The 16,555-nt window shown below is 35.1% G+C and overlaps 1 protein-coding gene across 2 annotated transcripts in view; it reads right to left on the bottom strand.

The window, feature by feature from the left end:
- Positions 1-2,230: 2,230 nt before the first annotated feature.
- Positions 2,231-16,555, bottom strand: part of LOC117325502 (ubiquitin carboxyl-terminal hydrolase 24-like) — a 75,672-nt gene continuing 61,347 nt past the window's right edge. For both annotated transcript variants that reach the window (XM_033881762.1, XM_033881763.1), the window contains 4 exons: positions 10,299-10,389; positions 9,042-9,196; positions 8,108-8,200; positions 2,231-5,444 (listed from right to left, as the gene is read on the bottom strand). In XM_033881762.1, coding sequence (XP_033737653.1) covers positions 5,241-5,444; positions 8,108-8,200; positions 9,042-9,196; positions 10,299-10,389 — 543 coding nt within the window. In that variant the 3' untranslated portion in view covers positions 2,231-5,240. The remainder of the gene's footprint in view (positions 5,445-8,107; positions 8,201-9,041; positions 9,197-10,298; positions 10,390-16,555) is intronic.

The raw sequence follows: 16,555 nt of genomic DNA, 5'->3' as shown, positions 1-16,555 counted from the left end.
ATTGACCCTTTTTGACCCCCGCTCATCAGCCCCAGGGGGGTCAGTCAGTGCCAACATGTGCAAACCATCAAGCTGTCATCCCATGCTGATAATGTTAACAAAGTTAGAATGAATTCCAATAGAAATCACACAAATGATAGTCAAAATTGTGATTTCCCTATATAAACTATGGTAAAGTTAACCCCCTCTCCAGGGTCATGAAATTCACCAGTTTGGTAAAGCACCTTAAGACCATTCCATTTATGAAGAGTGATTCCACCATATCAGGCCCCTGGGGGGTGGGGGGACCATATAATTCACAATTTTGGTTGACCTTTAGCCATAGAAGCTTTCTGCCAAATTTCATTGAATTTGGTTCAGCAGTTTTGGAGAAGAAGTCAAAAATGTAAATTAGTTAGATACACAACAGAGGACGGACAGCGCACGACGACGTACAAAAGGCAATTAGGTCACTTGAGACTTCTTCTCAGGTGACTTAAAAACATGTTTAACATATCTCTGCAATACTAACTTCGTTAGTAGCGTTATATAGTGAGGAAATTCAGGACTAAGCAAAAAGTTCAATACAGCAAGAAATTTGAATCAACGAAGTTCAAATCATCGATGTTTGACTAGATCATTGACAGGTTAGCAAGAACCCAATAGTGTGGCAATGTATCCCCTAAAATCATCAAATAGCCATCTGCCCATATCACAGCGATTTACATTTAACATTTTGACTTAAAAAACAAATCACAAGGAAGCAAGTTATGTATTATATATGTACTATGAAGTGACTTTTTCCCATCCACGGCCATATTTTTTGTTTTATTAGTCCCCTACCTGTGAAATCTGGTAGATAGGTTTTCTTGTCCATCCACTCAGTTTTCCGCACTTTTCTCCAAGACATGTTTCAAGGTATGTTGGAAAAAGTGGAGTATGTAGCTTCAGATCAAGTTAAGAGTTTTAGGGTTTTTTGGTCAAGATCACTTACTATTTTTAGCAGGCGCCAGGGGGGGACATGTATTGCTTTAGAAATACCCAGCATGCTTGTTTAAACTGTAAATACCTCCCCCACTATTATTAGAACTAGGGTCAAAATCAGAGATCCATTTGTCCCTGACAAATAACGTTGAATTTTGACCCAATGGCTTAGATGTTTGGTCAACTGACTCATTAATTCTGAATAATTTTACTTCATAATGTCTTCACAAAATGTTAATCAGTAAAAAGCTTAATGTTAGACCTTGATTTTTGACCTAGTGACCTTGACCTTTGATTATCTATAGCAAAATGTTCATCAGTAAAAAGATAAATTTGATTTTGACCTTTAAACCTAATGACTTTGATATTTGATCTATTATGTATTTTTGTGAACCGAAATCTTGACAAAATTCCATGCAGATCGGGTAATCAATACTTAATAATCAGCTGGGAACAAAATGAAACATGAAACACATGACGTAGCATTTAGAATCATTACATGTATTTGTGTTCAGTCATTAAGTTCCTGTGAAAGTAATCAACATAATTATTTACAAGTATACCAAGCGAGTTTCATCAAAATCCGATCATTACTTCAAAAGAATCTGGTGGAAAGCAATCAGACAATCAGATCACAGCAGCCTCATTAGATATGTGCAGAATATACCCATAATCAAACTTGAGCGAGGGGTTGAGGTAATAAGTCTACCAAGCAAGTTTCATCAAATCCAATCATTCTTTCATCAAAATCCAATCATTCTTTCAAAAGATATCTAGCAGAAAGCAATCGGCCAATCATATCACAGCATCCTTATTAGATATTCGCAGAATATGCTGATAATCAAACTTGAGCAAGGGATTAAGGTAAGTAGTCTACCAAGCAAGTTTCATCAAAATCCGATCATTCCATCAAAAAATTTTCAGTGCAAAGCCAATCCGGACGGACAGAAACCCATTTGTATATCCCCCGTCCACTTCGTTGGGGAAATAAATAGGCTTCTGACTACTGATGGAATAGTTACATTGATGGAACACCTGGTATCTACGTATAATGGCCTAGTGACATTTAAACGTCAAGTTAAAGTCATGTGCAGCACTTAGAACCTCTGTATTGTTTCAGTTTGTCAAATAGAAACTATCATCTGTACAACTATTTAACTTCAAATTCTGGGTCAATCAACTCCTCAACATCTCGGTCAATCATTGTATACATGTATTTGCAGGTGGTGCTGTATAGTAGTGGGTAAAGAACAAGTAACTAATTAGAAATAATACATTTATAGCATTTATTCCTTCCATTTGTTGCTTTCTTCTGTAACATAAAATAGTGAAAATAAGGAATTTCATAAATCATCATAAAAAATCTTTGATCAGCAATTCATTTCTCAGAAGAAATGTAACAAAAATATACATATTTTCGTCATTTCTGAAAAAATGTCAGAGAGAGAAGATACTATAATATAGTTAGGGAAAATTATTTCTCTTAATTTTTCCAAGTACAAAAACCAAATGATTCCAACCTTCAGTTACAATAATCAGAAATACAACATAGGTGGATCACTTGGCATATGATTTTCCCGAAAGGACCCCCCTCCCCATGGGGTACATTGTAAAACCGCATGAGAAGCGGCAGAGATTTGTTAAGCTATAGATAAGGTTAAAAAGCCATTAATTTGTCAGCATACAATCATTTTTACCTTGCATATATACGTTTTGGTACTACATGTATATACAAAATATTTAATCTGTTTACAATGTACGAAGGAGCAAAACAAAGATTAAGTTTCCCACGTATTTTCAAATGAACTTCTTGCAATAAATTAATATTTCCAAATATCTGTTTTTCATCATCATGCACCGCTAATATATTTTGAACAAAAATAGCATAGATGCTACATTTATTTGATAGCCACATAGTGTCTCATTGTCATTGGTCGATAAGAACAACCTTAAACTGTGAACAGCATATAACCTTAAAGCAAACCATTTTACTGATTACTGCATAACCTTACAATAGTTACATCATAATCTTTACACAGCATAATTTTACACGTAACTTATAGTCTAACCTTGTAGCAGTTAAAATATAATCTTACAATAGTTACAGCATAAACCTTTACTGGATACAGCAAAAACTTTACTGGATACAGCAAAAACTTTTACTGATCACAGCATAACCTTAGAGTGGTTACAGTATAACCTTGTATGTGTTACAGCATAACCTGGTACATTTTACAGAATAATTTTATACTAATTACAGCATAACCTTAGAGTGGTTACATCATAACATTGTACTTGTTACAGCATGATCTTGTATGTTTTACAGAGTAATTTTACAGTGGTTACAATATAACAATGTACACCTTACAGAATAATTTTTCCTCTAGTTACAGCATAACCTTAAACTGGGTAAGTAATATCATATTGTTCATTCAATTATAGATTTTATAACATTTATAGAATACAGCAGTCTTTTACCAGTTACAGCCAGTTTTTCATTAGATAAATTTTTGCTTCTACTGCTTGCAGTATGTGGCACAAGTTACGTGAAATATATCTAAAATGTTTCTCCAATTGAATTACTCTGGTAAACCATGGATTAAAATAAGAGAAACCTCAAAATATTTTTTATTTAAATACATGAATCAAGAAACTGGAGTCAGCTGCAACAATTAAAGGAACTATATAACGATGCAGTAGGACTTGGACCTCCATGTCACAGTACTGTCTCAGTTTGACCATGTAAGCATTAAAAACTGGCAATGACCAGCAATGAGGATAGGTATAATAAACAGATTAAAACCATTTCCTTGAAGTGAAAGTTCCCCACAGGTTTGGTGTTCTGGACTCAGCACTTATAATTAGTATACATATTTAGGATGATACAACTTAAAAAGTGACAATTCTTCAACTCAAAAGTTCAATTGATTAGAACAAAATTTGAATGTGGTTGTAATAAATAATTATCAAAATCTATAACAACAGTGGTGTGTGTATAAGAGACATATTAAGACATTGCATATCATGAGTAAAATAGTGAACATATCACACTCCTTGTGACTGATTGGTGTTCATTGCTGTTCATATTTGTATTATATAGTGTCAATAGAACTTCAGTGGATTCAATCAGACTCGACATTTATCCTCGTCAATCTGACCTTCATCCATTACATGAACAGGTTTCACATGTCTGGTCACTAGGGCAAATAAATGTCAGGAGTCATTTTCAGTGCAAGTGTTTTCTAATCCAATCAAGCCAAATGATCCATACATCAACATTGGCAGCCTTAATCATGGAGAGTTTATATCACAGCACTGAACATATGGCCTTCCTTCTGTACACTAACTTGATCGCATTGAGCACTCCTTTTAAAATCACAGTGCACTCAATGACAGTACACATTCGACTGATTTCTCCACTTTCTGACTTCAAAGTAAATTTCACTTAATCATGACCTTACAGTGCATGCACTCACTTGCCCCCACAGTACATTCACTTGACCCAGAGTGCAATCGCTGACCTTAGAATACACTCGTTTAACCCCAGGATGTAGTGCACTCACTTGACCCTAGAATACACTCGTTTGACCCCAGGATGTAGTGCACTTGCTTGACCCTAGAATACACTCGTTTAACCCCAGGATGTAGTGCACTCACTTGACCCTAGAATACACTTGTTTGACCCCAGGATGTAGTGCACTTGCTTGAGCCTAGAATACACTTGTTTGACCCCAGGATGTAGTGCACTCACTTGACCCTAGAATACACTTGTTTGACCCCAGGATGTAGTGCACTCACTTGACCCTAGAATACACTCGTTTGACACCAAAATGTAGTGCACTTGCATGACTACAGAGAGCACTCCCGTAACTGTAAAGTACACTTGTTTGATCAGTGTACTTTCTTGTATCTATATTACACTTGTTTACCCCAAACATTTGCTAGACCCTTGAGTGCACTTGTTTGACCCCTTGAGTGCATGCACTTTACCCTAGAGTACACACACTTGACTCCAGAATACACTCACTTGACTAATGCCTGAAAAACATAGGTATAAATTCACTATCAATTAACATCAACCTTTCTGGATTGAACAACCTCTACCATGTATTGATGAACGTCCCATCTTGAACTTTGATATATTAGAATAGCCTTAATCACGAAAAAAAAAAACCTTTAAGAAATCCACTTAAGACTCCAAAGATAATCTTTGTTCTTCCAAAAGAATTGCTGACTATAGAAAGGTGAGCTTGACCCAGAAGAAAGACATTGGCTTTTCAAGTGTTGGGCTTCTGGACCTTTTCCTCCTCCTCTGTAGGCATGTGTGTATCAGACTGACTGTCTGTTGGAGCAGTTGTCTTGTCTGTTGTGTCTGTCTCCATGTCTGATTTGTTTCCATTAGTATCCATGTCTAAAGCAGACCCCGTCCCTTCATGAGTCTCAAGTTCCATCAACAGGGCATTGGCATCATCCAGGGTAGACTAAAATAATTAAATGTTTATAAATTAGGGGGAAATCCCAGAATGTTCATAAACACCAGACCTAAAACATCGATAAATCCTACAATGTATACAGATAGTAGTCAGAAATCCTACAATGTATACAGATAGTAGTCAGAAATCCTACAATGTTTACAGATAGTACAGTCAGAAATCCTACAATGTATACAGATAGTACAGTCAGAAATCCTACAATGTATACAGATAGTACAGACAGAAATCCTACAATGTATACAGATAGTACAATCAGAAATCCTACAATGTATACAGATAGTAGTCAGAAATCCTACAATGTATACAGATAGTACAGTCAGAAATCCTACAATGTATACAGATAGTAGTCAGAAATCCTACAATGTTTACAGATAGTACAGTCAGAAATCCTACAATGTATACAGATAGTACAGTCAGAAATCCTACAATGTATACAGATAGTACAGACAGAAATCCTACAATGTATACAGATAGTACAATCAGAAATCCTACAATGTATACAGATAGTAGTCAGAAATCCTACAATGTATACAGATAGTACAGTCAGAAATCCTACAATGTATACAGATAGTACAGTCAGAAATCCTACAATGTATACAGATAGTAGTCAGAAATCCTACAATGTATACAGATAGTACAGTCAGAAATCCTACAATGTATACAGATAGTACAATCAGAAATCCTACAATGTATACAGATAGTAGTCAGAAATCCTACAATGTATACAGATAGTACAGTCAGAAATCCTACAATGTATACAGATAGTACAGTCAGAAATCCTACAATGTTTACAGATAGTACAGTCAGAAATCCTACAATGTATACAGATAGTACAGACAGAAATCCTACAATGTATACAGATAGTACAATCAGAAATCCTACAATGTATACAGATAGTTCAGTCAGTTATCTTACAATGTATACAGATAGTACAGTCAGAAATCCTACAATGTATACAGATAGTACAGTCAGAAATCCTACAATGTATACAGATAGTACAGTCAGAAATCCTACAATGTATACAGATAATACAGTCAGTTATCTTACAATGTATACAGATAGTACAGTCAGAAATCCTACAATGTATACAGATAGTACAGTCAGAAATCCTACAATGTATACAGATAATACAGTCAGTTATCTTACAATGTATACAGATAGTACAGTCAGAAATCCTACAATGTATACAGATAGTAGTCAGAAATCCTACAATGTTTACAGATAGTACAGTCAGAAATCCTACAATGTATACAGATAGTACAGTCAGAAATCCTACAATGTATACAGATAGTACAGACAGAAATCCTACAATGTATACAGATAGTACAATCAGAAATCCTACAATGTATACAGATAGTAGTCAGAAATCCTACAATGTATACAGATAGTACAGTCAGAAATCCTACAATGTATACAGATAGTACAGTCAGAAATCCTACAATGTATACAGATAGTAGTCAGAAATCCTACAATGTATACAGATAGTACAGTCAGAAATCCTACAATGTATACAGATAGTACAATCAGAAATCCTACAATGTATACAGATAGTAGTCAGAAATCCTACAATGTATACAGATAGTACAGTCAGAAATCCTACAATGTATACAGATAGTACAGTCAGAAATCCTACAATGTTTACAGATAGTACAGTCAGAAATCCTACAATGTATACAGATAGTACAGTCAGAAATCCTACAATGTATACAGATAGTACAGACAGAAATCCTACAATGTATACAGATAGTTCAGTCAGTTATCTTACAATGTATACAGATAGTACAGTCAGAAATCCTACAATGTATACAGATAGTACAGTCAGAAATCCTACAATGTATACAGATAGTACAGTCAGAAATCCTACAATGTATACAGATAATACAGTCAGTTATCTTACAATGTATACAGATAGTACAGTCAGAAATCCTACAATGTATACAGATAGTACAGTCAGAAATCCTACAATGTATACAGATAATACAGTCAGTTATCTTACAATGTATACAGATAGTACAGTCAGAAATCCTACAATGTATACAGATAGTACAGTCAGTTATCTTACAATGTATACAGATAGTACAGTCAGTTATCTTACAATGTATACAGATAGTACAGTCAGAAATCCTACAATGTATACAGATAGTACAGTCAGAAATCCTACAATGTATACAGATAGTACAATCAGAAATCCTACAATGTATACAGATAGTACAGACAGAAATCCTACAATGTATACAGATAGTACAGTCAGAAATCCTACAATGTATACAGATAGTACAGACAGAAATCCTACAATGTATACAGATAATACAGTCAGAAATCCTACAATGTATACAGATAGTACAGTCAGAAATCCTACAATGTATACAGATAGTACAGTCAGAAATCCTACAATGTATACAGATAAGACAATCAGAAATCCTACAATGTATACAGATAGTACAGTCAGAAATCCTACAATGTATACAGATTGTTCAGTCAGAAATCCTACAATGTATACAGATAAGATATTCAGTTATCTTACAATGTATACAGATAATACAGTCAGTTATCTTACAATGTATACAGATAGTACAGTCAGAAATCCTACAATGTATACAGATAGTACAGTAAGAAATCCTACAATGTATACAGATAAGACAATGACTAACCTGGGCGCTGATTGTTCGCTGGAATGACTTGCGATTGGAGTCTTCATTAGATACAGTTGAGGTGGAGGAAGGATTCCAATAATACTCAGACATCTGAAAAACAAGCAGAAAGCTTTTAAAACCAATGAATATTTGACAACAATTTATTGCGAGCAACCAATTTCCATTACAAACAAGGCTTTGCAAGTGATACAAATCACATTTCAATCCAAGCACCCACAAGTTCAAGTTCATTTATTACTTTGAGCTATACCGCTCATCAGAAACATCCTGCAATAAGCCCTGAGGCCAACTGAGGTCAAGATCTGTTTAAAAATGAAAGTTGCTGGAGGGATCACACAAGATTTCCTAAAATAACAACAGTGACCTTGTCCATAATCTTGGCACCCATGAACTCATTCAAGATATATTAATACTTGACCAATATATGAAACTTGATCAAAATAACTTTCACAAGAGGCCTATAGGGCATGCATCTCTCATCTGGATATTTCAGTAATTTTGGCAAAATAATCTCATTTAAGTTATATTCCAAACATTTTCCTTTTTTGAACTACCTCTCCCAATAATGGTTCAAATTGCAGGTGGATCGAATCCTGTTATTCTTGAAAAAGAAAAAGGATTTTAATTATTTAAAATTTTTTTTTGCTATATTTCCGCTTTTGGGAGCTCTTTCGCCTGTCCAGAGTGCCATATCCTTAGGGCCAGGTGAGCTAAAAATGAAGTCACAAGAGAAATTGCAAAAAGTGAACATACAAACATTTCAGAAATACTCTTCAGTAATGCTGATGTGAACTTTTATTGCATTCTTTACACAGCCAACATAAATCTGTGGATTCTCCACATATCTGTGGATACTCCCCTCTCTGAGCTACATGTACTTCATGTCTATAGGATTAAAACTGTCAGCTGATCACCAACACTACTTCTCTACCTTTTTCTTTAGCCAGTTGACTGCCCACTGCCACTTTGGAGGGATCTGCATTAGGTAGTTCTTGGCTGCAGAGCACCTGTTGGCCAAACTGACCAGGAACTTGATACAGGAGTAGGATCTTCTACTGTCCAGCAAGTGGTTCTGTCGAATCACACCTGTAGGAACATCGAGTCAACTGACATTTATAGGATATTCATAGGAACTTTAAAGATTAAGTGTCAAAGATAAAATGTATGTATAAAAAGAACTAGCTGCCCACGAATGAGTTCTTTATACATACGCTACTTTACTGCAATGATCCACTTATTTTAGGCACATTTTATACTTTATACTCGAATGTTTGGTTTTTAAATTTGCTTCGTTGACGACACGCCTTAGTGTTGAAACTAGTCAACATTTAGATTAAAGCCGAGAAACCCAGCTAGATGCTGATATGGTCGTCTTTAACTTCTGATTACTCAACTTTACAGCCAGACTCTTGTATTCCTTGTGGAATCTGTCTACTTGGCATCACAGAACAGCAACAAAACTACCTTCTAATACTTTGGATCTCATACTCACAATTTATTCATCTATTTATTACTGCAATGATCCACTTACTTAAGGGTTTATGATACCTTATTGCAATGATCCACTTACTTAAGGGTTTATGATACCTTATTGCAATGACCCACTTACTTAAGGGTTTATGATACCTTATTGAAATGATCCACTTACTTAAGGGTTTATGATACCTTATTGCAATGACCCACTTACTTAAGGGTTTATGATACCTTATTGCAATGATCCACTTACTTAAGGGTTTATGATACCTTATTGCAATGACCCACTTACTTAAGGGTTTATGATACCTTATTGCAATGATCCACTTACTTAAGGGTTTATGATACCTTATTGCAATGACCCACTTACTTAAGGGTTTATGATACCTTATTGCAACGACCCATTTAAGGGTTTATGATACCTTATTGCAACGACCCACTTTCTTAAGGGTTTATGATACCTTATTGCAACGACCCACTTACTTAAGGGTTTATGATACCTTATTGCAACGACCCATTTAAGGGTTTATGATACCTTATTGCAGTGACCCACTTACTTAAGGGTTTATGATACCTTATTGCAATGACTAACTTACTTAAGGGTTTATGATACCTTATTGCAATGACACACTTACTTTAGGGTTTAGGCTTCTCTTAACACAAAATTACAGGCTGTTTATGGGAGTTCAGGACAAAGTAAAGTCCCTGTACTTACCTATGAGTCCCTCATACTGAGTCCCGGAGTCATCTATTGTTCCCTCTATGACAAGTTCAAGACGAGACAGCTGCACAGGGTCTTCTAATGACTGCAAGATATAAACATACAAACTGTTACTACTTAATATAGCCTTACCAATATAATGTGTTTCTTTGATGGTGATGTCCTGTTGGAACAGTTAGGGGAGAGGGCTTTTGTGAGGATAAATACTGTAATAGGGGAGGGGGCTTATTTGAGGATAAATACTGTAATAGGGGTGAGGGCTTATTTGAGGATAAATACTGTAATAAGGGAGGGGGCTTATTTGAGGATAAATACTGTAATAAGGGAGGGGGCTTATTTGAGGATAAATACTGTAATAGGGGAGAGGGCTTATTTGAGGATAAATACTGTAATAGGGGTGAGGGCTTATGTGAGGTTAAATACTGTAATAGGGGAGAGGGCTTAATTGAGGATAAATACTGTAATAGGGGAGGGGGCTTATTTGAGGATAAATACTGTAATAGGGGAGGGGGCTTATTTGAGGATAAATACTGAAACAGGGGAGGGGGCTTATTTGAGGATAAATACTGAAATAGAGGAGGGGCTTATTTGAGGATAAATATTGTAATAAGGGAGGGGGCTTATTTGACGATAAATACTGTAATTCATCCTGATATTGTTTTCACATCTATCAAGCATGACATACATCTATCTTAATTAGAAAATGTTCATAGTCACTGATTATAGGGCATCGCAAATTAATATTTTAGGGATCACAGCCCCGGCATATAATAGGAATCACAGCCCTGGTATATTTTAGGGATCACAGCCCTGGTATATTTTAGGAATCACGGCCCCGGTATATTTAGGAATCACAGCCCTGGTATATTTTAGGGATCACAGCCCTGGTATATTTTAGGAATCACGGCCCCGGTATATTTAGGAATCACAGCCCTGGTATATTTTAGGGATCACAGCCCTGGTATATTTTAGGAATCACGGCCCCGGTATATTTAGGAATCACAGCCCTGGTATATTTTAGGGATCACAGCCCTGGTATATTTTAGGAATCACGGCCCCGGTATATTTAGGAATCACAGCCCTGGTATATTTTAGGGATCACAGCCCTGGTATATTTTAGGAATCACGGCCCCGGTATATTTAGGAATCACAGCCCTGGTATATTTTAGGAATCACAGCCGCAGTATATTTTAGGAATCACAGCCCTGGTATATTTAGGAATCACAGCCGCAGTATATTTTAGGGATCACAGCCCTGGTATATTTAGGAATCACAGCCGCAGTATATTTTAGGAATCAAAGCCCTGTTATATTTTCATCATATGTAACCTACAAAATTACACACAAACCTCAAATTTTCTTCGCAACATTTCAAATAAAATCACCTGAATTACAAATAGAAAATTTAATCGCCAAGACTTATCCCTTTTTTAATTTGATGCTTCAAGGAAGGAATTGTGGCAGATGGATTTAATGTCATGTCATTATTTTCTGATAAACATCAACATGTCTTTACCCTCAATATGTCTGATGAATAATTCATATCATTTTAAACAAGATATTTGAAATCCTGCCAACACAACACTGTAATTTCAGCTGTCAATCACTGCAAGAATTGACCCACAATAGCTGCCTGAAGACATTTCTGCTAGAAATTAAAAGAGCATATATTCAATAATTTGACTAAGTGTTTCCAAATTAAGGATAAACAAAGCCTACATATTATTATACAACTACGTACCAAATTACAGTTCTATATCTTTCTGGCAGAATGACAACCAAAGGTATACACTTTATGCCCCGACTATAAAATGTTTGAGGCACAAAAACAAGCCGATTTTTGATTATTTTTTAATTAGCATATGTAATATTCTATAATGCCAAGGATGTAACATCCCTTTTCATTGGTTGATAAACCTGTTTTGTAGACTATAATGTGCACAATACATGCATGTGTAATTCTTATCCAAAAGTAATGTACATGTATGTAGATATTTCCCTGATACCCAGACACTTTGTAATATCGCTTTTTACAAGTTATTTAAAATTTGAAGAAAATTTCAAATTTTTTTATGGTACGGCCTGATCAATCTCATCATAGTAAATTCTATCATTTTAAAACCGTCTATGAAACATAAGACTTTTAGTACCTTATGTCAAACTACTCAAAGTTACCGAAAAAAATTCAACATCTGATATGTACTGCCTGAAACTGACTAAAAATCAGTAAAACTTTATTATATAACAGCAATAAACCTCATGTGGTTTATACGAAAGCTATCTCAAACAGCCAGTAGAATTGTGGAAATACACTTATATATAGAAAATGAAAGTTTGGTGTCTCAGTGAAGCAGGATCTCCTGCCAGTGTGACAGTACGGTCAGCACAAGCACAACTTCCTGTCACCAGCGGCCATCTTGGATATCTGACCGACCCGAAAAATAACAACACTGGGTCAGGACCATCTAAGATCATTTCAGGCAAGTTTCAGCTCAATCCCACCGTTGGAATTTGAGAAGAAATTCGAAATGTGAAAAGTTTATACACCGCAGACGACAGACAAAGCACCATATGACTATAGGTCATCCTGACCCTTCGTGTCAGATGACTTAAAAATTAATTTAAATACATATATCAATACAATGGTTGGGAGATTTATCTGAATGATTTAAGTCACAAGTGATACTGACCAAAAAAATGGCTATCAAGCTTTATTCCTTACAAAACATCCTAAGTATACTGTAAGTACATGCCAATACCAGTTAGCTACCATCATCAATCCTGTATCTGATATTTCTGGACTGAATAAGATACAACCATATTTATAAATCAAATACAGTCTGTTTATCTTTCTATCCACCCAGGGATTGTTTTTATATAATTAAATAGGACACTCATCAACTATTGATGTTGTTATACCCACCTATGGACTAATTAATTTTTGTATTTTCAATTTAATAAAATTGTCCTTGAACATAGGACCATTTTAAAATCTGTTACTTATCTGTATATCACAGTAAACTATGTAACACACCTGTATATCACAGTAAACTATGTAACACACCTGTATATCACAGTAAACTATGTAACACACCTGTATATCACAGTAAACTATGTAACACACCTGTATATCACAGTAAACTATGTAACACACCTGTATATCACAGTAAACTATGTAACACACCTGTATATCACAGTAAACTATGTAACACACCTGTATATCACAGTAAACTATGTAACACCTGTATATCACAGTAAACTATGTAACACACCTGTATATCACAGTAAACTATGTAACACACCTGTATATCACAGTAAACTATGTAACACACCTGTATATCACAGTAAACTATGTAACACACCTGTATATCACAGTAAACTATGTAACACACCTGTATATCACAGTAAACTATGTAACACACCTGTATATCACAGCAAACTATGTAACACACCTGTATATCACAGTAAACTATGTAACACCTGTATATCACAGTAAACTATGTAACACACCTGTATATCACAGTAAACTATGTAACACACCTGTATATCACAGTAAACTATGTAACACACCTGTATATCACAGTAAACTATGTAACACACCTGTATATCACAGTAAACTATGTAACACACCTGTATATCACAGTGTATCATCAAGTTTTGTCTTCTTAAAAGGCCTAACATTATCATTTTTGACAGTATTTGCCTCGTTCTATTTTTAGTAACAGTGACCTTGATCTTGGGAACTTTTAAACACCTTTTCCACATAAAATCACAGTGTATCATAATGTGATGTTTCAGAAAGTTTGGTCTTCTGCATTGGCCTTATATACCCGGTAATGTATTTTAATAGTTTAAACCCAGTTTTTTCAGAAACAGTGACACTGACCTGAATTTAGGAATCTTTTGATGCCCTAATGCAATAACAATTCACAGCATATCGATCATCCTGTGAAATTCAGGAAGCGTGGCCTTCTGTAAGGGCCTATATATGATGTATTTTTGACAGGATAGATTCAGTTTTATTTTTAGTAACAGAGACCTTGACCTTGATCTTTAAGGAACTCTACTGCATATCTGTACATTACAGTGTAAAAACTGTCTAAATTTTCAGAAAGTTTGACCTTCTGGATTCTCTTGAAACAAATGTGCTGACGGACGGACAGACAGATGCTGTGATTACTATGGGGCACCCACAATAGTGGGCCCTAATTAAAGACAAGACTATAGGTGAGAGTACAGTAGTATGTACACCAAAAATTATTATGCAATAATAAATGTAATATATAGCAAATACACTTACAAAAATATGCAGCAAAAGATACATTATATTTACCAGCCAGACACTCTTGGGGTGTTAACTGTCACCTGATCGACTAGATACATACAAGGAAAGAATTCAATGGATGTGATAAATATGACCAGAGAGCATTTTGTGTTCAGATTTCAGGATTTAATTGTAGGATTGATTGGATTGAAGTAAACCTCTGTATATAGCCACTAAGAGGACTACCTATTGATGTATGATGGACTTAGGGATCAGTCCCTCAAGTCAAAGCAGGCTATATAAGGAATGGATAAATTCACTATCTACTCATTAGTGCTTTCTATTTTTAAGCACATGAAGCTACATATAAATTGATCTACCATTTCCTCCCACCCAACATCTTCCCACATTTTCACAGGAGTAAATAAAATACACAAACAACTCTCACTGTCTACTGAAACAGTAAAATACAGACAAAACACAAAACACAAAACAACACTCACTGTTTATGAAAACAGTAAAATACTGACAAAACACAAACAACTCTTATTGTCTACTGAAACGGTAAAATACAGACAAAAACAAACAACACTCACTGTCTACTGAAACAGTAAAATACAGACAAAAACAAACAACACTCACTGTCTACTGAAACAGTAAAATACAGACAAAAACAAACAACACTCACTGTCTACTGAAACAGCAAAATACAAACAAAGACAGACTCTCGCTGTCTACTGAACAGAACCAGTAAAATATAAACAAATACAAAACAACTCTCACTGTTTATGGAAACAATAAAATACTGACAAAACACAAACAACTCTCACTGTCTACTGAAACAGGTAAATATAGCCAAACTGGCACAACTTTCATTTGTACAATTTATGTATATCCTGATGAGAAAATCCTCCAAGAACCTATATAAGTATGCGATAGATAATCTCAAATGTTGTAAAAGGATCTCTGTAGCTGTACACTTGAAGTCAGAGAATTAAACGTCACAATATGAACTTTATGTACTTTATGTGCAAATACCATTATCAGACATATACGCATCAAGGAAGGCATGTCATTTTAAGCGACTGTTGATCAATCCCCTATAATGCCTTATCAATGTTTTTAGACATTGAGATACGTCCAAATTCACCTAAACTAACAAATTCTCAGATCCCTCTGGCAACACATAAACAGGTAAGAGTGATCAGCCTGCCTAGCGACAGGACTTTTGCTTTGTCGTTGTCATTCTAATGCATATTGATTTGTTAATCTTGATAATCCAGAGTTTCTAATCATCATATTTTGACATGAATATTAACAGTAGTTCAGTGAGTACCTGGATAGTGGAAATATCTCACACTTATGTATATAATGTGGTTTAAAGATACATGTCATATAAGGTTACTCTCTACTTTACAATATCTGCTATTTATTTTTGGGCTGGTATGAAAATTTAAATAAATACAGTTATATGCATCTTTACATATACACAGCTGTTTCATTCATCATAATAAAATTGTGATTTACATAAAGGTAATCCTTTTAAACCTGAATCTATTTTTGGTAAGAAGATATTTTTTAAATTGTTAGAGCTTGAAATCCTTTCCACTCTCAAGTTTCATTTCGTAAGAATAGATCTTTAAAAACTGTTTGATCAACAGTCTAGCCCTATTTTTGTGTAGACCTGTACTGTTTGATCAACAGTCTAGCCCTATTTTTGTGTAGACCTGTACTGTTTGATCAACAGTCTAGCCCTATTTTTGTGTAGACCTGTACTGTTTGATCAACAGTCTAGCCCTATTTTTGTGTAGACCTGTACTGTTTGATCAACAGTCTAGCCCTATTTTTGTGTAGACCTGTACTGTTTGATCAACAGTCTAGCCCTATTTTTGTGTAGACCTGTACTGTTTGATCAACAGTCTAGCCCTATTTTTGTGTAGACCTGTACTGTTTGATCAACAGTCTAGCCCTATTTTTGTGTAGACCTG

Source organism: Pecten maximus, chromosome 4, assembly GCF_902652985.1.
Source record: "Pecten maximus chromosome 4, xPecMax1.1, whole genome shotgun sequence".
Classification (NCBI taxonomy): domain Eukaryota; kingdom Metazoa; phylum Mollusca; class Bivalvia; order Pectinida; family Pectinidae; genus Pecten; species Pecten maximus.
This window is presented reverse-complemented; position numbering and strand designations above follow the sequence as displayed.